Source organism: Lutra lutra, chromosome 3 (assembly GCF_902655055.1).
Source record: "Lutra lutra chromosome 3, mLutLut1.2, whole genome shotgun sequence".
NCBI lineage: Eukaryota > Metazoa > Chordata > Mammalia > Carnivora > Mustelidae > Lutra > Lutra lutra.
Genome location: NC_062280.1, coordinates 46946724 through 46968402, shown reverse-complemented (window position 1 = coordinate 46968402; position 21679 = coordinate 46946724). Strand labels below are relative to the sequence as shown.

The following is a 21679-nucleotide window of genomic DNA, read 5'->3' as shown; positions in this document are numbered from 1 at the left end:
CGGCAGTGCGGCATGGGCAGGCCCTCCCTGTGCTGTGCCCTCGCCCCTTCCCGCACCTATGGGGGGACAGCTCTATGTGGGCTCCTCGCTATCCCGGCTCCTTGAGGGCCATGGTCTAGTTCCCCGAGAGCTGGAGGCACCAGACGGGGGTTGAGAGCCTGGATTTCTGGAGGCTGTCACACTTGACAGTTCCACTTTAGGGAAAAAGAAGTAACCCTTTTCCATGAGATCATGTTTCTGGATCTCATTTTAAGGATCCTCCCTTGATCCTGATCTCCTGTCCTCTAAGCACCCAGAATTGCCCCCACATGTGCTTTTGGGGCCTCTCTGTGGTTCTGGATCTGCGGGTGGGTAGGTCAGCTTTGCCCCAACCATGCCATCTGCCTCCATAATTATCTGGGAAGTGGAAGGACTCTCTTTCTTGACCGTTAAATCATCTTGTCTTTGACCTTTTTTTTTTTTTTTAAAGATTTTATTTATTTATTTGACAGACAGAGATCACAGGTAGGCAGAGAGGCAAGCAGAGAGAAAGAGGAGGAAGCAGGCTCCCTGCCGAGCAGAGAGCCCAATGCGGGCATCTCGATCCCAGGACTCTGGGATCATGACCCAAGCCGAAGGCAGAGGCTTTAACCCACTGAGCCACCCAGGCGCCCCTCTTGTCTTTGACCTTAGGAGCCTTTCCCTGGGTCCCCTCAGCCTCTGATGCCTGCTTTGCTTTCTGGTTCATTAAGGGGACCCTCACACACCTGTGAGTTCCTGCCCCTGCCCCTGAATCACCCACCAGTTGGCTTTTCAGTGATTTAATTACATACAACTTACTCAGTACTACTATTTATCACGACAAAGGCATAAAAGTTCGGCAAACAGCATGGGAATGCCATATCCCCTCTCTTAGATGCATGGGTTATTCACACCTTAGCCGCCTACCTCCCCACCTTCTGGGCTCCCTGACACTCCCCTGTGCCTGCCACCCAGCACTGTGCCAGCCCCAGCTGGGGTTGGCCTTAGTGTTGTCATACCAAGGAAGTCCGCATTTATTGGACATGTGATAGGGATGTGGGACACCAGGCCTCCCCCAACACTTGCCCTCCTGCCGTTGGCAGCCCCCCACTCTCCTGATGTGGCTCATGGTCCGATAGCGTCCTTCAACCCCTCCTACTCTGACGTGAGCCTGGAGCTTGTCCTGTCAGCTGGCCTCTTGCTCTTGGGACGGTGGTTGTGTCTCTGAGGCCCAGATGACGACAGAGACTGTGCAAGGGCTGACTTCCTGTCTGTGCTTCCCCAGGAAAATGCACCCCACCCCAGGCCCAGCAGCTGCAGCTAAATGCCCCGCCTGCGTGGGCTGTGGGGTGCCCAGGGGTCTCCAACAAGAGAGGCATTTAGCCCCTCAGTTCTGGCTGCAAGCAGGGTCCACACATCTGGGGACAGGCTTGGGGCTTCCCGCTCATGGGCACTGTGCTCCCCTGGCTATTGGGGGACTGCTGAGCACCCCCCAGTGACAGCCCACTGGCATGTGGCCGGGAAGTAGGCCATGTGCAGTGTGGGCGGCCTTGGCGGGTGACAGCCTGGTTTTCGTCTGCTTGGACGGGGCCGCACTGAGCCCTGTGGTTCTGCAGTTGGGCTAAGATTCAAGCTGAGACTGTAAGACCCTGGAGCCTCTTACGGACCCTGCCCCCTCCCTCCTCAGGGTGGAGGTGGGCCCCTCTCTTGGGTGCTGTTTGCTGTGAATGAGCTCAGTGGGAAGAAGCCCGAAGTTGCCTGTGCTCGCTGACCAACGCACTTTGTCCCCGCGTGTGCGCACAGGCACCCGCAGTCCCTGAGCTCCCCGGATGTTGGGGGTGCGGTTGGAACGTGCTTGGTGGTTGCTGTCCTCTCGCTTTTGGTCTGGGGACTGGGACCATAACCAGCCTCAAGTTACAGACCCACAGCAAGTCCCTGGTGTGGTGGGGGGTGGGAGGGGGCTCCCTGAGCAGTGGCCCAGCCTCGACCTACATTATGCTCTGCCCTAACTTGTCATCTGTGGGGTCAGCATATCTATCCTGTCTGTCTGTCTGTCTGCCGACTCTCCTTATACCTGAGAGGGTGGCTTCCCTGCCTTCCCAGTGAGGGCAATGACAGCCCTTGCTGGCTGTACCTGCTCTCCGGCAGGGGGCCCTATCATCGGGCTGCCCCTGCCACCGCCGCGGTGCAAAGACTGGGAAGCCGCAGGTGAAGTGGGCCACAGTGTTGGGCACCCTGGTTCCGAATCCTACTTTCTGGTGGCCCGGGAGTCCACACACATGTGACTCAGGCTCTGCTCTCCACAGATTGATCGGCTCATTCATCATGGGGCTGACATCCTGAACCCCGTGACGCTCATGCAGGGGGACAGGGTGGCTGTGGGCACGGCTGTCGACTACGGGTATTTCAAATTCTACCAGGTATGGCTCTGAGTGTCCCACTGGCTATGCGGGGAGAGGGGTGGGGCCCTGAGAGTCCCTTGAGCAAGGCTGGGCCACAGGCCCTTCCTGCCTCTGAGCGAAACCCAGCCTGAGCTGCACCCCAGCACACCCTACCACCGGGGCGCCTGTTGCCAGCTTTCTGAGCACTGTTCCATGCTGTCCTCACCCTGGGGAGGTGGGCTCCCCCTGTGCTGGCCTGGATCCGTGTCCCTCCCGTGCTGGGTGGCCAGGTGGTGGGCTGGGGCCGTGCGGTCCCTGGTGGTGATGGGATGCTGTGCCACAGGACCGGAAGATCGCCCACTGCCCCTTCCACATGCTAATGCCAGCCGAGCGGGAGCTGTTCCTGGCCCGCAAGAGGCTCCTGGAATATATGGGCTTCCAGCTGCGCCGCGCTGTCTTTGCCAAGGAGAGTCAGTGGGATCCGAAGCTGCTGACCCTGAGCAAGAAAGGTGGGGGTCACAGGCCGTGACGTCTGTCCTCATAGGCCATGGCACAGGCCTGACGCCCGAGACACGGAGAGTTTCTGGCTGAGCTGGTTAAGGCTGCCACGCCGCCCTCTAGTGGGAAGCAGCAGGGGCTTTGCTCCATGACAGCTCAGTGGCTCCAGGACCCTGCTTTGCTCTCTTGTGGGCGGGGGTCATGGGGGCAGACCCCACTGCTCCATGGGATGCCAGTAGTTGAGGGTAACCTCAGGACACTCTCGGCCTGGGGCCACAGGCTCCCGAGGTGGGCTGATCAGCTCTGGAGCAGGAGGAAGAGGGACCCGCTCTGCCCTCTGCTTGGAGAGCCACCTCCCAGGGGCTGAAATGGGGACCGTGCCCCTGCCTGGTGTTGCCTGGTTTGGGGGGTGCGGCCCTGGGTCCTGAGGCCCCACGTGGGCTGGCCAAGGGGCAACACACGGCAGAGCCAGCCCGAGGCAGTGGAGTTTCGAGCAAGAGAGTGGAAGGAGGGGCTGCAAGGTCGTTAGACTTGGAAGGCAGGCTTATTGTTTTTTTTTAAGATTTTATTTATTTATTTGACAGGCAGAGATCACAAGCAGGCAGAGAGGCAGGCAGAGAGAGAGGGGGATGCAGGCTCCCTGCTGAGCAGAGAGCCCGATGTGGGGCTCGATCCCAGGACCCTGAGATCATGACCTGAGCTGAAGGCAGAGGCTTTAACCCATTGAGCCACCGAGGTGCCCCAGAAGACAGGTTTATGGATCCCCAGAAGGATCTGGAAAAAACTTAAGTGCATGCAGGGAATTTGCTTCTTAGATGTAGTAATGGCAGTTCTAACAAGAGCCGGACTCCTGGTACAAAGCCATCTGCTGAGAGCGGAGCACACTTCCCCGGAGAGCAGGACATTGTGTGAGACCAGCCCCTTAGCATGCTGGTCAGCCATCTGTGTCTCCTCTCTATAGTGGGGTATCCCCAGGAAGTATAGAGTCATATACCCAGGACAGTGGCCTTTGCACTCACGTCACCAAGGGGGCTGGGGTTGTGTCTGCCAGGAATCACACAGGTCACTGCTCTGGCCATGGTTGCATAGGACAGGCTCTCCCTCTGGATGGTGGCTGCTGCTTCTACCTAGCTCTGCCTCGGTCGCCAGACCCCTGTGCCCCAACACAGCTTGACTCCTGCACCCTGGCTGTTCCACCTCTGAGCTCTGTCCCCTCTGCTCCCTGGTTGCTTGCAGCCAGAACTTGGAATGCAAGAATGGTTTAACAACAGCAAAATCAGTGTAATACACCGCATTTTTAGACTGAAGAAGAAAGCCACATGATCATTTCAACTGATGTAGAAAAAGCATTTGACAAAATCCAACACCCTTTCATGATAACATACAACAAACAAGGAAGAGAGGGGCACTTCCTTAACCTGATTAGGGGGTCCTACACTGCTGTGATGTACCCACAGCATATATCAGACCCCACAGTGGGGGACAGGATGCTTTGCCCTATGATCAGGAAGAAGACTGGAATGTGTCCTCTCACCATTTCTGTTTGATGTTGTGCTGGAGTTGTTAGCCATCGTAACTAGGCAAGAAAAAGAAAGTCATTCAGATTGGAAAGGAAAGACTTAAACTGTCTCTTTTTGCAGAAATTATCCTGAAGATTGAAAATCCTGGGAATCCTTTTAAACTGCAACTAATATTCAACTTAAACATATAAATATTAAAATACAAAATATAAAATGATTACACTATTAAAACTAACAAATGCATTAAGCTAAGGTTGCAGGATATGAGATCAATATGCAAGCAAACCAAAAATGAGATTTAAAAAACTTTCATTTACAGTAGCATCAATAAAAATAGAATACTTGGAAATACATTTAACAACAGCCATGTGAAACTTGCACTCTCAAAACTACAATATGTTGCTGAAGTTAAAGGAGGCCTCAGTAAATGGGAAGACATCTCCTTATCTGAATCCCACTGCCTCCTTTGTACAAATGGAGAAGCTGATTTTCACATTCATATGGAATTACAAAGGTCCCAGAATAACTGTAGTGATCTTGAAAGAAAAGAGCGAAGTGGAAAGACTTACACTTCCTAAATCGAGACTTACTGCGAAATGACAATAAAAAGAGTGTGGCACTGGCAAGAAGACAGACATATGGACCAATGGACTGGAACACAGGTCCCAGAAATAAATACATGTGCATGTCAGCTGATTTTCAACAAGGATGCCCACACTTTGAAATGAGGGCAAGAACAGACTTTTCAACAGATGGGACTGGGACAAGTGGTTATCCAGACACCATAGAATGAAGTTTGACCCTACCTCACACCACATACAAAAAACTGAATTCAATTTGGATTGAAGACCTAACTGCAAGAGCTTAAACTATAGATCTCTTCAGAGAGAATATAGGGACAAATCTTCAAATCCTCTGAGTTGGCAATGAATTCCTAGCTATCGCACTGAGAGCATGAGTGATGAAAGAAAAAAATGGATAAATTGGATTTCATCAAAATTAAAAAACTTTCATGCTTCAGAGGACCCTATCGAGAAAATGAAAAGATAATCCATGGTGTGGGAAGATATATCGAAAATCATATATCTCATAAGGGACTTGTATGTATGATAAATTAAAAAACTTTACAACTCCATAATAAAGACAACTGAATTTAAAAATAGACGAGGACTATGGGTAGAAATTTCTCCGAAGAAATACTACAAATGGTGAACAGCTCACGAGAGGATGCTATCATCAGTTTCCAGTCCCGTACACATCAAACTGCCCTGAGCTGTCACTCCACATCCACGAAGATGGCGATAATCGGGAAGTCAGTAACAGGTGCTGGCGAGGACGTTGGGAAAGCAGAGCACTCCCACCCCACAGGTGGGAGCAGAAAATGGCACAGCCTCTTCGGAAAGCAGTCTGGCCATTCCTTAAATGTTCATCATAGAGTTACGATATGACCCAGCAATTCCGCTCCTAGGTATACACTTGAGAGAAATGGGAACATATGTCCACACAAAACTCGTGCTCACACGTTTGTAGCAACATTTAGAAAAGCCAAAGAATGGAAACAACCCAAGTATTTATCAAAGGATTATGGATGAGCAAATTGTGGCATATCCCTGCAATGGGATATGATTCATCCAGAAAAAGGAATGGACTGCCAGTGCATTCTAGGACATGGATAAACCTCAAAAAACATTGTTTTAAGCAAAAGAATCTAGTCACCAAAGACCACACACATACCATTCCATTCATAGGAAATGTCCAGAATAGGCCGATCCGTAGAGACAAAGTAGGTCAGTGGTTGCCTAGGACCAGGGGGAAGGCAGCTGTCAGGGGCCAGGCTCCCATCTGGATGGATGGGCATGTTGTAAAGTTGAGGATGGTGATGTCTGCACACTGCAAATGTGCGAGCCGCTGTTCTGTGCACTTCACGTGTGTGGACGGGATGGAATGCGAATGCTAGGTCATCAGAGCTGCAAAAGTCCCACCACCTTAACACAAGGAGGTGCTTTCCTTTCACCCTGCCCATGTCCTTCAAAAGAACTGACTGCAGAGCTGCCGCCCCTTCAGCCCCACTTCTGGTTCTGCATGACTGTCACCTCTCCTGGTAGCTTGGCTCTGGGACCACGGGGTCCTCACAACAAGGGCTTTGACTCGGGGTGTAGTGTTGCAGAGCAGGCTCCTGGTCCCATGCTTGAGCCCCCAGAAGCAGCTGCAGTTTGGCCCCAGGTGCTGGTGGGCACAGGGAGGATGGGGGAGAAAGGAACAGCTCCCACCATCTCTCTTCTTGGGGCCGGCAGGTTTTTGGGAGGTTTCTGCCACATTAGAGGTTAGGTGGCCTTCCTGGGGGGCTGACATGCTGTTTGAGGAGAGGAAGGTGGCGGGTGGAGCAGAACCTGAGACTGTCATTGGGGGGGGCCTCACTGGCCTTTGGTCCCCAGCCCACGTGTTTCCTGCTGCCAACTGCCTGACAGCCAGCCAGGAGTCTTCACTCCGGAGAGCATCGTGAGCTAGTCAAGGCCAAAGCCTGGCCTCTTAACTGAGCCAGCCGATGGCAGAGACGGATGCAGAAGCAGAGGGAAGCCAAGGAGGGGAAGCCCCGTCCCCAGAGGTGGATGCCCCAGTGCCCCAGACCCTGCTCTGTGTCCTCCGACTTGCTTTGGGCTATAGAAGGCTTGGGGTCCCCCCTGGTTCTCTGCAGTGCTGGGAATGGGCCCACCACAGGAGAGAGGTTGAGGCAGGAGGCTCCGGGTTCCTGCTGCCCGCAGGCATTGCGGCATGGCTAGGGGGACCCACGGTTCTCTGTCGCTGCAGTGGAGCTGACCCCCTACCAGAGGCTGAAGCGGAAAAGCACCAGCCCATCCAAGTCGCTGCGCATCGAGGAGCAGGAGATGTAAGTGGCTAGTGGGGCTGTGGGCTGGGCTGTGTGGCTGGCTGGACTGCCCCTGCCCCGGACAGCCATGGGCACAGGCCAAGATAAGGGTGGCAGATGGGGTCGCAGGGCCCTTGTGGAATGGCCCGGGGGGTTTGAGCCCTGGCTCTGCTTCTTGAAGGCACTTCTGCCGTCACAGCAGCTGGGCTGCCCTAGGGTCCTGCAGCCCTCCCAGTCCCTTCCCCCCGGCTCTTCCCTGGGATCATGGCTCTGTACACAGCCTGCTGTTCCAGAGCGGGGTCTCTAAATAAATGGGCACCTCGCTATCCCCGTGAGCATCATGGAAGTTGCCTGCCCAGGAAACCCTGGTGGGTGAGGAGGGGGTGCTGAGTGGGGACAGGCCAGGGGGTGGTGTCCACCCTGGGGGCTCACCTTCCTCCTGATGCAGAGCATGTGAGTGGGCCGGCAGGGTCAGCTCCACCTGCGCTGTGGCCCAAAAGGGTCCCCAACGCTGTGGCATTGTGTTGTTCCAACCACGGTGTTGTGTTTCCGGTTTGAAAGAGCTGGACATCCCTAGACGGATTTCAGGTCCCCGTCCGCATGCGAGTGGCCACCCAGTGAGGAGGACGGTGGGCCTGGCACCAGCACCCGTCTGTGGGGGACGGCAGGGCCCGGAGGGCGGGCACCCGCCCGACTGCCCCTGTGGCTCCCGTGGCTCCCGTGCAGGATTCCCTTCTTCAAGTTCTGCTCCCAGTGTGGCCGCTCCGTGGGTGTGCGCCTAGTTCCCTGCACCCGCTGCTACGGGATCCTGACCTGCAGCAAGTCCTGCAAGACCAGGGCCTGGGGCGACTTCCACAAGCGGGACTGCGGCTCCCTGTCGGTCATCGGTGAGTCTGCACGCCTGGCCGTGGGGGCTGCCGTGGGGGCTGTTGTGTCTGAGGACATGGGCCTGTGGGGTGGGGAGGGGGGTGAGGTCTGTATTATTCCCCAAAACCTCTCGGATTCCAGCTGCTTTCCAGAACTCCCAGGTGGGCCCGCTGTGTAGACAGGGTGGGGCTGAGCACCCTCTCCCCTCCCCTCCTCTAGGGGTCATGAGCCCCTGGCTCCCTGGAGGTGGGCGTGGCCAGGGCCTTGCAGAACCGGGGCACCATTCCTGGGCTCCTCTGTACACGTGGGGGCCCTGGTGGGCACCAGTTTCTTTGGACCACAGCGCCCTTGGCATTGGCACTGGTTCTGGAAGCTTCTTCCTAGCCCACCCTCCCAATGTACCCTCCTTTGGATGATCTGGGGAGGAGCTGTGGGCACATGCATGGTGACTCAGGACCAGGGCTCCACTGTTCTGAGGGCAGCTGATGGGGAGCAAAGCTGTGTGCACAGCTGCCCCCTGGGACTTGACCAGGTAGGGAGAGGGGCAGGTGTTGCTTCACTCTTTCTCCGAGCCTGTCCTTGGTATGGACGGACAGAAAGGCTGGGCTGACTGCTGCCCTTGGGCCTGTGCCACTGGAACCCTTCCTCTCTGAGCTCTGACACTCCGTCGTCTCCAGGCCCTTTCTGTGAATTGGGGCTCCTGTGGGGTGCACGTGAGCCTGGACAAGGCACCCCTGGCGTGGAGAGCCCAATCTGGGAGTCTCCCCACTTTGAAGAGACTGAGTCATCGCCATGCATGCCACACATGTGCAAGCATGACGCCAAGCAGGGCTCGGGCGGGGCTCTTGTCTCTCTGAATGTAGTGGGGATCCTGGGACTCGCAGAGCTGGGGGGACGCCCCAAACTGTGGCAAGCTGGTAGGGCCCCCAGGGGGCGCGGGGCTCCTCTGCATTCCTGCAGGGGCCTCTGCCTCCCCGGGGACAGCCCAGACCCCTCACCTTCCTCCTCCCTGCCAGTTCCTCCTCCAGGACCCCACCTGGAGGACTTGCACCAGAGGGCAGAAGAAACTCAATAACGGAGCGAGCATCCCTGGATGCCTGAGGCCAGGGAGGGCGCAGCACAGGCCAGGTGGCTCTGATCCCCACCTGCGGGGACCCACAACCCGGGGCCGCCTCCAGGCTGCTGGCCCTGGGTTCTTCTGGCCTCATGAAGGCTGTCTGCACCTGCATGGCAAGGGCCCCTCCTGATCTCAGAATAAAATGGTCCCATGGGGGGTGTTTTTAACCCTCTGTGCCTTGCTCCGCCCGCCCCTGCCACGCCAAGCCTGGAGTTTCCGAGGGTCTTCCTGACTACTTGGTGCCTGGCATCTGTCAGTTGACGGGAAGGTTGGGTGGATGAGGTTCCGGACTGGAGCTCTAGAGATGACTATCAGAAGGTCACTCCTGCACCCCTGAGGAACGTTTGGGGGCTTCCCAGGGGGTGTCCCTCTGCATTCCTGCTGGAAGGCTCCAGGCCCCCTGCTGGTGCCCGGAAGAGTTGCGGGGTGGCAGGGGGAACGCATCCATTTCTTCTGGGTGCATTTATTGAGTGTCTGTGTGTGTCAGGCAGCCTCCGGGGCTGAGACGCTGGGTAGGAGAATTGAAGTGATTGAGACAGAGGGGGTGTGGGCGTGACTGTGAGGAGCGCTGCACATCGATGGTGGTGGTGGTGGTGGTGGGTCTGCTTTCACAGAGAGGGTGGCAGAAAGGGGGCAGGGAGGACTGAAGACTGGGGTGCCAGGCCGCAGAGCAAGAAGGTGGTGGGCATGGCCAGGGAGGAGGAGGGGGGCGGGGTGGGGCAGGTGGGAGAGGAACTTGGGAAAGGGAGGGGGCTGAGCTGGGGCAGGGACCCCAACTAGGCCAGCTTTTTGCCGGTCAAGGCAGCCCTACCGGCAGCCATGGTTTTGCCTGATTTCCTGGTGCTCTCATAAAAGATGGGGCTCCTTTTGTGGGAAGCTTCCTGGGGGGCTCCCAGAAAAAGGGCTGAGGAGGGCACCTGAGCACCTGTGTAGCTCTGCAGGTGTGTGTTGGCCAGTTCTGCCCCAGGCTGTGGCTGTTGGGGGGACTTCCCAGGGAGGGGCCGGGGCCTGGGTGGGGGAAGCCCATGGAGAGGTGTGGGTGGCTCCCACCTCCAGAGTGCTCCTAATGAGCACCTCCTAATTTTGAACTTCTTGTTAATTATGACATTCAGAGATATGTGTCCACACAAAAGCAAGAAAAAATTGGATGCCAATTATCCCCAAACCCGGAAGTTTCCATTGCCAATACTTTGGTGTGTGTGCTGCCAATCCCATCTGTGTCTGTGTACACACACCACACACATCACACACGCTGTCCGTCACACCCTCCCACACCACCCGCCACACCACAGACACGCACCACGCGCCACACAGCACATACCACGCGCGTGATGTGGGAGCGTGATCGGTATATTCTAAACTTAACCACCCATCTTTCTATGCTAGGATATATTTTTCTGCAACGTAATTTTCCCCAAATGAAAATAGTATTTTTATTCTGATGATGCATGCAATCTACACCCATTGTTAAAAAAAGGACACAATAAAATAAATGAAAACTGAAAATCCTCATCGTACTGCTCAGGAACAGATCCCCTGAACAGATTAGATTGTAATCTGTGCCCAGGTGCACACCAAGTATATCACACGCCCCTATGCACGTGCACACATGTGTTTTCATGTGTCCATTTGTTTTTGATTAAATGGCTCCTTCTGTGATTTTAACCTGCCTTCCTGGGGCACTGCGTGTGTCCTACCATTTTCCTGGAGGAACAGAGGCACCGGCCCACCACCTGCCCCACTGGACGTCTACTGTCTCAGGGCTCACTCGTGGATGGGGGACACACACACACACACACCTCCCACCTAGTTTTCCTTTGGGCAGAATTCACAGAGGTTGCATTTTCAGGTTTTAGGAGCGTTCCCATAATCATCTTAGCTTGCTTGCTGGTGAGGCCAGTGAGAGTGGCGCCCCCGGGACACCTGGTCTGTAGGGAGCATTGCCAGGAGCTTCCACTTCCTGTCTTCCGGGGACTCACGCAGGAGCTGAAGGTCCTCTCCACACACGGATGCGGGAATGTGGCATTGAGGTATTTCCTCGGGTCCCTTACTGGAGACGCCTGCCCTTCCAGCCTCCGGAAAGCTCTCTCCAGACCCTGCCGCCCTCCCTGCAGCCTGTTTCAGGGAGGACCTTCTCTCCCTTTGAACTTCGCTACATGGAGTTGTTCACTCGGTTGTCAAATTCCATCTGTCCTGTCCTTCAGGGTCTGGTTTGCTGGCAGATTTAGGAAGCAGTCACCAGACTAAGATTATACAAGGTTCGATCAGATTTTAATCTTCATGCATTATTGTTTCACTTATAATTTTATAGTCAGCCCGGATTACTGTGTAAGATCTGAGAGCCAGCTCAGATCCGTGGGAGCAAGAACTCCCCACGGGGCTAGTGTTGACTGAATCCCACTCAGGGGCAAGTCTCCCAGGGATGCTCCAGGCTGTGGCTCCTGCAGCCTCGGAATGCCCTGTCCCCGCCATGGGACAGTCTCACCAGGGCTCTATGTCCCTGCGGAAGACGCTAGCTGTTACTCTGTGCTTCTTCAGATGACTTGATTTGGCCTGTTGGGTTCAGAAATGTCTTGTTGACACTTTGTAACTATTCTAATTGTTTAGTGTGATTGGGAGACATGTGGCATCTTCAGTGGCTTGAGGCTTCCAGGCAAGTCTGTGCTGTCCCTGTCCGGTTGAGTCTGACAGTTTCCTGAGCAGAGGCGTCCCCACTGGCTGCTCTCCCTGTCTCTCCTCACACCATCCCTGGGGAAGTCTGCTCAGCTCTCCCCAACTGGGCCACTTCCAGAACCTCCTGCCCCCACCACCATGGCCCTCCTCTCTGTCCCTGCAGCCAGCAGAGGCCAGCCCGTGCTGCTCCTGCACTCACTTGTGTCCCATCCAAGTCCCCTGCATGGCTGCTCCCCTGTACCCATAGCTCACTGTCCCCCTTAGGACTGCTCCAGCCCCCCATTCAGCCCCCAACTGGCCCTTGCCCCCAATCCCTGTGGCTCTTCCCCTCCTGTTCCCAGAAGGCCACTGTGGAGTCCTCTCCAGCTTCTGGGTCATAGGAGCATTGGGTTGTTACCCCTGACTGCCATGCTCCCAGCTCCTGAATATCATAGACAAGATAACTGGATCCCTACCATGCGGGAGTCTGCGTTCTAGAAGGGAGAGCCATCCTGTGGGACAAACGCCTCCTTGCCAGACTCCAGCAGGACAGGAATGGTGCTTCCAGCAGAGTCTCCCAGGTTGCAAGGACGCCAGCTTGTGCAGGGCTCCTTGGGGCCAGGGAGGGGTGGCCCCACCAGGAGGGCACAGGCCCACCTCCCTGCATGCATGCGGGTGGGGGGGTGGGGAAGGGCACAGGCCCCACCTCCCCCGTGCCCCTGGGGGTACACAGGCCCCATCTTCCCTCCTCCCTGTGGGCCTGGGGTTTCCCTGGCGTCCATGGCGCCGAACCTGGCCCCGGTTCTCTGGGTTGGAGCCTGTGGCTCCTTCTTCAGTGGGAAGAAGCCTTCTTCCCCGTTGCCAGTGGCAGTGCGGCAGGCTTGTGTCTACGCGGGATGCTTCTAGCCGGTTTCTTGATACAGGCGCTACATTTTAGGGATTGTACACCAAAGTTAATCATCCCAGCTTAAATCTTTTCCTCTGGACTTCCCTTAACATACTGGTCTGGGTGCCTTTGTGTGTTTTCCCTTCCATGTGAAGCGCCCCCACCTGCCCACCCCCACCCGTGGCCCCTCTGTCATCCAGAACATTCTGTTCCTCAGGAATCCTGCTGCTTGTATCTTGGGAATACCCGGACCCAGGCGCCTCCTCCCTGAGCCTTACAGGGCGCTGGGGCATTGGGGCGGGGGGGTGGGTGCTGAGCGCCTCATCACCCTGCTCTGTGCCAAGGTCTGTCCGGGGTGGGGGGAGGGCTATAGGGAGGCTGGCCTGGCAGGACAGTACTGTGTCCTCCCTGCGGTCCGATCCCCCCCCACGGTGGTCCACGGAGACCCCAGCCAGAGCAGGGCGCAGCCAGCCTGTTGCAAGAGCAGTGGGCAGCTGGTCTGGTCTTCAGAATCTCCGTGACCAAACTGTCTTTACTTCACTTGGAGCCAAGGCCCAGTCCTGCCAGAGTGTGGATCAAGGGGTGCCTGTCTGGCCACCTGTCCTGGGGAAAGCTGCAGTACACAGCTCTCTCCTCTCTCTCTCTCCTCCTCTCTCTCTCTCTCTCTCAGAACCTCACAGGTTCTGTGAGGCTGAGCCCCTCTCCCTGCTTCTGCTCTGTGAGCATGAGGTGTCCCTGAGGCTCTGGGGGGACCCGTTTCCTTTTCCTCTGACCATAATGTGTGCAGCCTGTTGGCTCCCTGTGAACATGGAGTTGGGGTCACTTGGGCCCTGTTGCAGAGTCAGGGTCCCACTGTGCCCAGGTCAGGCCCCATGCCAAGCCACTCCCCCATCCCCATGCCCCTGCTTTGTGGGCTCCACTGTCATGGCGAGCTGGCCTCCCTGGGACTTGGGGGTGTGGGAGGACAGCAGTGGGGGTGTGCACTCAGAGGGGATAGGGCACAGGGCCTGGTGATTTGTGAGGGCCTAGTCACCTTGGAATGGGAACGCCTCAGCAGGCCTGGCACAGAGGTCCGTCTGGGTGCTCCCCTGAGCCTCGGGACCGTGAGGGCAGGAGTGTAGGCCAGCCAGGCAGTGATGTGGGAAGGATGGGTGCTCCAGGGAGAACCTGCTGGGGCAGGGGCAGAGCGCAGCATGGAAACACCCAGCATGTGGGGGACACTTGTGGGGGATGGGCTGCAGAGAACATGCCCTGTGTCTCCGGGAGCTGTGGGAGAGCCCTCAGGGTGGACGTGGTCAGCGATGGAAGTTGTACTGGGGGTGGGGTGTGATCTCACGGCTGGTCCTGCTGTGGGGAGTGCTTGTGGGAGGAGGGGGTGGCCTACAGAACAGGGAGTGGAGTGTGAGACTTCCTCCTGCTCCGCTGGACTGTGGAGGGGATGTGTGTGTGTGTGTGTGCATGTGTACATGTGTTTGTGCATGTGTATATGTGTCTCTGCATGTGTGTCTGTGTGTACATATATGCCTCTGTGTCTGTACATGTGTCTCTGTGTGTCTGTGTGCATGTGTGTGTGTACCTACACATGTGTCTCTGTGTGCGTGTGTCTGTGCAAGTGTGTGTGCATATGTCTGAGTGTCTGCGCATGAGTCTGTGCATGTGTGTCTGTGTGTGTGTGTGACTCTGCGCACGTATGTCTGTGTGTGCATGTGTGTGTTCATGTGTGTCTCTGTGTGCATGTTTGTGTGCAGGTATATCTTTGTGTCTGTACATGTGTCTGTGTGCATGTGTGCACGTACCTGCATATGTGTCTCTGTGTGTGTATGTCTGTGCATGTGTGTGCATATGTCTTTGTGTCTGCGCATGTGCCTCTGTGTGCTTGTCTGTGTGCGCATGTGTGTGTGCATGTGTGCATGCATGTGTGTCTCTGTGTGTGCATGTGTGTGTAGAGGGTAGTGCTGAGCAGGTGGAGTGCTGGGTTAACAGGGGGCTCATCCAGGCAGCTCCCGAGGGCTAGGTTTGTTGAGGCTGGTCTGGGACTAGCCCACCCACCTCCTCTCTCCCTGCCACTCCCCCGCTTCCTCTGGTTTGGGAGTGTGCCCAGACAACCCCCTTGCTCACGCATCCCCTGACCCTTGCTCCTGTCTTCCTGAACCTCTGGGCTCTACTTGGTCACTCACCTGGGCCCTTGGCACCCTCTCTCTGGTGGGGAAAGACATGCCCTGCTCCCTTCCCGGGTGCTAGGAGGTCACTGCCGGGTGCAGGTGAGCTGGGGCAGGTGGGGAGCAGGACGGCAGATGTGTGTGGGGTGCCCTTGGTGACCAGATGTGTGGCTTCACAGCTTGGAAGTGCCCACAGCTCCAGGGGACCTGGCCTACAACAGAGCCTGGCTCAGTGGGGGAGCAGTGGGTCAGGAGGGCACTGGAGAAAGAGGGCCTGGCAGGGGGTGGGTGAGGGATGCTCCGGCTGGGGAGCCAGTGTGCAGGGCCACGGGCATGCGGCATCTGTGGTGGTGTGCTTTGGAGAGGGTGAGACCCAGGAGGGGGAGCGAGGGCTTGATGGGCTCCACTTGGATCAGGGGAGCCCACAGGGCCAGGCAAGGATGAGGCATTTGAGAGGAAGCCCCATCCTCAGGGTGTGAGCGGAGGGACAGGGCTGGGGAGATGGAGGGACTGGGCTGGTTGCTATGACCCCTCCCCGGGCCCTTGGGAGAGTGGGTGGCACCCTGAGGGGTGGCCAGGTGAGGTCAAGGAAGCCTTGGGAGGAGATGCCCAGGTAGCCAGGAACAGAAGTGATCCAGGGCGTCTGAGAGAGGAGCAGCCCGAGATGAGCTCAGGATGGAGAGGGACGGTCTGTCTGGAATGTTAGTGATGGACTCCAAGGGCCTGGAACCCACGGTTGTCAGGGTTCCACCCAGAATCCAGTGTTCTGTGACCTCCGGAGAGACAGGCAGTGGGGTGGCCTGGTGGGTCACAGGAAGGACACAGACAACACAGGGCCAGGAGCTGTGGGTTCCTTTCCTGCCACAGACTGGAGGCACCCCCCACCCTGTCGTTGGGAGGCAGGCACTGCCGTGTCCCCTTCCTTGGGCCCCGGCTACAGACTGACCACAAGCCAGTGTGTCTGGCTTAGTTTTGTTTGTGGTTTGGGTTCTTTTATTTTGAAGAACCCACCTCTCCCCACACTTGAAAAGCTTCACAGCCCCACAAAACCTGTATCTGGGCTGGTTTCACCTTGAACATCTTAAAAAATCCACAAAACAATACAAGGATCCCTGACCTACCACCACTCGGGTGGGACACCTGTCCTCACTGATGTCCACCCTGAGCTGTGCTCATCCCATGCCTGGTTTTTAAAGAACTGGAATGAGAGGCAGCCAGCCCTCCACTCCTGTCCCCTTAGATGGTTTCATTTTTCCTTCTTGTGTCCCTAAAAGGCATGTGGGACTGCTTTCTATTGTAAGATTTTACACTGCATAGCGCATTGGAAAATCTCTTTCTGCGTTCTGATGATAAGGAAAATTGAGCACTTTTTCATATGTAACTAATTATATATCCTATTTATTATTTAAAGATTTATTTATTTGAGAGAGAGCATGGCAGTGCGTACACACAAGCGGGGGGAGGGACAGGAGGAGAGAGAGAATCCCTGACTCGGGGCTCGGTCTTGATTGCATGACCCTGAGACCACAATCTGAGCCGAAGTCGAGTCAGATGCTCAACTGACTGGGCTGCCCTGCCATCCTCTTTATTATTTCTCCGGCATTTGGAGTCCCGTGTCAGGGATTGGGCTCCATGGGAGTGGGATTGCGGTGCATGTTCTCGCTGGGATGGCTCTGTTCTCGAGTGATGTGTGCCACGGCCTGTGCTTTCGTGTCTGGCCCATCTTGTGCAGGACGGAACACTGGAGTGGCCACGGATCCCATGGTGTCCTTGCGGCTTGAGGCTCTTTGTCTCCAGGGACGCTTGCTGTGCCCTCGGGTCATAATGTCCCCTTGTCTTCTCCGTGCTTGAAGCGTGGCTTTCCACAGTTTGCTTCTTAGTCTGTCCCCAGTTCACATGTTGCTGGTGTGAGGTAGGGGACTGCTTGAGCTTCGCCATGTAGCTAGTCGAGGACCCCCCACGGGTTATTTTATGTGCCCTTCTCGCCCACCCCCTGGCAAGCCCTTCATCTTCTCCCCTCCTCAGACTTGCCTTTTCCAGAATTTCCTCCAGAGGGACTCAGACAGGCCTGGTCTCTGTAGCCTGGGGGCTGCACTCAGGCTGCCAGCCTGTGGGTGAGGTGCAGGGGGCTTTCCTTTCTCCGAAACAACCAGCTCACTGAGCCCCTGACCTGCCTCCCTGCCACAGCTGCCCAAAGGCATGGAGCTCCTGCCAACCTGCCTCTTGTGCGGGCCCCACCTCCTGTGGGGTCCTCATTTTCTGTGGGGAGGGCCCTTGCTTTCTGTGGGGGGCTCTCTACCTCTTGTGTGGTTCCTGCCTCCTGTGGGGTCCCCATGTCTGTGGGGTCCCTGTCTCCTTTGGGTGGTCCCCATCTCAGCTCTGGCTGATGCTTTTCCCAGTCTGCTGTTTTCTTTTAAACAATGGGCTTGTTCTAACCCGAGGGCTTCCGTCTCTCTGACCCCACACAAACTTCTGTAGACGGTTTGTCCGCCAAACTGACGCTCTCGGGCTCTGGCTCTCAGTGGTGGGTGTCTTTGGGGCATGCTGTAATTTTTAATTTAAGTTCCCATCGTGGGTGATATGGGACGCCTTCTCCCAAGGGCCTCTTACTCTGCCTGGGTCGGGGAATCCTGCCTGATAGGGCTGAGGACCAGCGGGACTCCGCTCTGGGGAGATGGTTTCTGGGCAGAGCCCCACCCGGCAGCAGCGCCCCCTCCATACTCCGGAGCCCCACGACGGCTACTGGCTTTGCGGCGTTCCTTGCCTCGTGCAGTGTGCAGCGCGCAGAGCTGTCCGCCGAGCTGTCCGCAGGGGCGGGCTCATCGCTGTGAGCATCAAAACCAGACATTTCCTGGTGTTTCCTCCCAAGGCTCATGCTTGATTGGGACAGTCTGTCTGGTTCCCACTGCTGCTGCTGTGTGGTTTGAGGCTCCTGAGAGGTTCCTGGCTGCCTCCCTTCTTTGCCTTCCCAGGTCGGGCCCAGAAATGGGTTTCTGCTAGAAACTGTGCAGGGTCCTGCTCGCATTTTCAGGCCCCGCAAAGGAAGGAGGGAAGCATTTCCCTTCACCGAGGTTGCCTGTCACTGGGTCCTGTCCGTCCGTGCCCCGTCACCAGCCCTACACCCACCCCCACCTTTGACCGATTGGACCCGCGACTTGCCACCTATCTTGTTTCCTGCAGGAGCACAGGCCCCCAGTTCCAATCCTTCCACGTTCACTAGGAGATCTGTTGTCTACCCTGAACTAGAGCTAGCCCTTTGATTATACGTGCAATTTCTGGCCAGAGGGCTTGTCTCCAGGTAAAGGAGCCCTGGTCTCCTGGAGGGAAGGAGGACATGACTTCCCACGCATGTGTGCATGTGGAGCCCTGCACCGGCCTGCCCGCTGGAGGGGCTGGCTGCTCTCGGCCGCCAGCAGGGGCTGGTCCTCATGTCTGCGGCCTCCTGGCTGTCTCCAGGGGAATGAATTGGGACCCAGAGCCAGGGAGCGGCCTCTCCCTGACCTGGTCCCCACCTGCCCGTGGCTGGTGCTAGAAGCCCACCTCATTTGTGTCCTTCCCCCACAGGGAAAACAGGATTAGCTGTGTTCACAAAGAACTTCCAGAAGTCCTCAAAACACCTGGGCAAGAAGGCGAGCCAGAAGCCTGAGCCCCCAAAGCCACCAGGCCGGCCGAAAAACTACTCCACATACAACCAGGAATGAGTGTCTGGTGATCCACGTGTTCCGTGGACTCTGGAGGCTGTGTCCCAGCCCACCCAGGGAGGGAGGCCGTCCCCCAACCCCACCCGCTGGGAGGAGTTGGACCACCCTGCCATCCCCTGGCTCTAGGGTGGGCGGGCTGGTGAGCCCCTGGTCGCTGCTGGGTCACAAGGAGCCACAAGCCCTAGAAAAGCCTTGTTTTTCCCTCCCAGGGCACGTCACCCCCCACCCCTGCACAGGGGAACGGGGTCCTGGCCACTGGCTCCTCGGCACATAGGCCCACGGAGGAGAGGCTGTGCGAGGCCTTTCCAGGCAGACTAGCATGGCCGCAGTTCCCAAATAAAGTGACCTTGTGGCAACTCTTGCTTCCGGGCAGAGGGTGGGGCTGGCAGTTTTGCCCCGGGTGCAGGCCCTGTTCGGCCCTGGGGACAGACTGGACCATCGGGATGTCCAGACAGGCCTGGCCTCAGAACCACGCGGTCCCCACACTCTGGCCTCCTGGGTGTCTTGGAGGTTACTTGGAGGAACTGGAAGCTTCCCGGGGCCAATGAAAGGATGTGAGTCCAGAGCAGAGAAGGAGTAGACAGCAGGTGGGTCCTGGCCTCCTCCTTCTCCCAGGCACTGTGTGAGCCCAGGGTGGGACGGGGAGACCCAGACCAGGGGTGCTGTCTGGGCACAAGAACCCCTTCCACGTGCCTTAGTCACGTCCTGCTGTGTGCGGCCCAGGGGCATGCACCCGCCCAAGCTGTGCAGGAGGGGTCCGCGGCAGCCATACAAGCTCTCCAACCTTTTATTCGTACAAGGACTCAAGAGCATAGGACGCCAGTTGACACCGTGCAGCAGGACACAGCAGACCTGGCTACCACCTGGCTGGGGGCTGTGCTGGGCCGCCTCTGCAGGGAGACGTAGAGTGTAGGCCCCCGACGGGACAGCCATGTGCAGCCATATGCTGCCATCCAGGCACGCAGGCAGCCACCGCCCCAGAGACCCTGAGAGTCCAGCTGGCCCTCACCTACAGGGAAGGAGGCCCCAGGCCCTGCCCCCCGGCCTGGCATGAGCAGGGTTACTGTGGGGTGGGAGTGCCTGTGGGAGTGTGCTGCCCAGTGGGGCATAGGCTGGGGGCCCTGGCCAGCATGGGAGGTGAGGCAAAGCAGCGCTAAGTGGCCTTGTCGGGCCCTGGTGCTGGTTAGGACTGCTGTCCCTGGCCACAGTGGCTCAGCATCCCACAGACCCTCGAGGGTCCTCTTGCCTGAGCCCTTTTCTGGCGGGGTCCAGCCCCCTCCCCAGGGCCCAGGGCAGCTGGGGCCAGGAAGGGAGGGAGGGAAGTCCTGAGCCTGGGGGAGGGTCTGGACAGCCCGAGTGAGCAGGGGTGGCCCCCAGGTCCGGGAACCCCCAGCCCTTCTAAGCTCTGGGAGGAGGAGCTGAAAAGCAGCTCTGAGTGAACAGATGGAAAGCGTCTATGAATGTCTGTACGTTTGGAAAAGCCCTTAACTATCAAAGCCCCCCAGGCCCCTACAGCTGGCGGGGTCAGGAGGGACCCAGGTGGCCCTCTGGCTCTCGGGGTCAGGCCCCCTGGCCGAGCTGAAGTTTCACCGGCCACTCAGATCCTCTGGCCAGGTGTGGCCTCCAGCACTGCCTGCATCACCTGAAGCTTGGGGCCCCGGGTCTGGTGGGGATGAGGCAGGAGCACAGGTGGGCAAGCCCTCTGCACAGTTGTGGGGCCCTGTGTTCAAGGGGGTGCCCAAGTCTGCGGAGGGCCTAGCCTGCTCTCCTGGGGAGGCCAGGATCAGCACCCCCAGCCCCGCACGCAGGTCACCCAAGAGCAGTGCCCAGAGGGGTAAGGCTGTGCCCATGGCGGCCCTTGTGCACCCCAGGCCTTTGCAGCTGGTCCTTGGAGAGAATGAGGTCCACATGGACAGTCAGCAAGGGTTCCAGCCCAGGTAGAACTCCCCTGGAGGCTGAGGGGCTCGGCGGATGTGTGTGTGTGTGTGATCACGGGGGCCTGGTTGAGTCGGAAGGTTCATGCATAATCTCAGAGGTCCGCTTGCCCCTAAATGGCAGACACCCCGCTGCCCTCCCGGGGATCCTGAGGCGCCCAGGGCTGGGCCTTGGTTTCTGGCACCTGGAGCCCAAAGTTCTCCGTGGGAAGAGGCAGGAGAGGAAGGCACAGGCTCACTCTCTCCAGGGGGATGCTGCTCAGGGAGCTGGGGGGAGAGGCGCAGGTGGGCAGGCGGGAGGTGGCCACCGGCATCCCCCAGGTCCCTGAAATACATGGCTTTTGGGGACATTGTTCCTGGCTGACCTGAGGGCCTCCTACAAAACTAAAAGCCAGGGTGGCCGGTGGAGCCAGGAGGGAGGGCCAACGCCCTTGCCCCCCACCCCCTCCAGTGCAGTCACAGAGCCAGGGTCCCTTACTGTCCCTCCCTGTCCTGCCCTGGGGCCTCTAGGCCATGGAGAATTAAATATCATCTGTTCTGCGTTTTGGCAAAGTCAGTTCTTGGCCTCGGTCCCTGGGGCCTGGGGCAGTTACCGCCACGTGGGGCTGGCAGCTGAGAGGACCAGGGTGAGGAGCAGCAACAGCAGGGACACACAGGGCTGGGGGCAGCTTGCAGCCGCGGTCTTCTGGCCCTCCCGTTCTGACAGGCCGGGGAGGGCATGAGTCAGGGTTGTCCGTGAGCTGGAGCTCTTCTTGCTGACCCTCCGGTCACAGAGGTCGTCCGGGCAGCTATCACCACTGCCCGAGCCACTGCTGTCGTCACCTGGGGAGGAGAGGATGCTCCAGTAGGCCTGCCCTGCCATGGACCCTGAGCACCAGGGACCCAGAGCCCAGCCTCCCGCCATGGGGGCCTCCTGTGCTCCACCTGGACCTGTCAAGTCCTGATGGACATCCTGGCCAGGCAGCTGTGCTTGGGGATATGGGCGTCTATGTGTGTGGGGGGGTGCCTGGTGTCCATGCCCAGGGAGCAGCAGCAACCAGAGCCACCATGCGGGCCCAGGGGCTGGGAGGGACCCTGCTCTGTGCCCTTCCCACACAC

The 21679-nt window shown here is 57.7% G+C and overlaps 2 protein-coding genes across 5 annotated transcripts in view; one reads left to right on the top strand and one right to left on the bottom strand.

Moving 5' to 3' along the window:
* The window catches only part of ANKMY1 (ankyrin repeat and MYND domain containing 1), a 49287-nt gene extending 30181 nt beyond the window's left edge, over positions 1-19106 (top strand). For 2 of the 4 annotated variants that reach the window (XM_047721580.1, XM_047721578.1), the window contains exons 14-18: positions 2307-2420; positions 2725-2890; positions 7208-7286; positions 7992-8152; positions 18511-19106. In XM_047721580.1, coding sequence (XP_047577536.1) covers positions 2307-2420; positions 2725-2890; positions 7208-7286; positions 7992-8152; positions 18511-18647 — 657 coding nt within the window. In that variant the 3' untranslated portion in view covers positions 18648-19106. Of the gene's footprint in view, positions 1-2306; positions 2421-2724; positions 2891-7207; positions 7287-7991; positions 8153-9148; positions 9390-18510 lie in introns of those variants that run through there. The other 2 variants (XM_047721576.1, XM_047721577.1) reach the window with 2 other exon arrangements.
* Positions 19107-19418: 312 nt separating this feature from the next.
* GPC1 (glypican 1) overlaps positions 19419-21679 on the bottom strand; it is a 28600-nt gene continuing 26339 nt past the window's right edge. Inside the window, exon 9 of the mRNA XM_047721587.1 lies at positions 19419-21403. Within this exon, the coding sequence (XP_047577543.1) occupies positions 21171-21403 (233 nt within the window). The 3' untranslated portion in view covers positions 19419-21170. The remainder of the gene's footprint in view (positions 21404-21679) is intronic.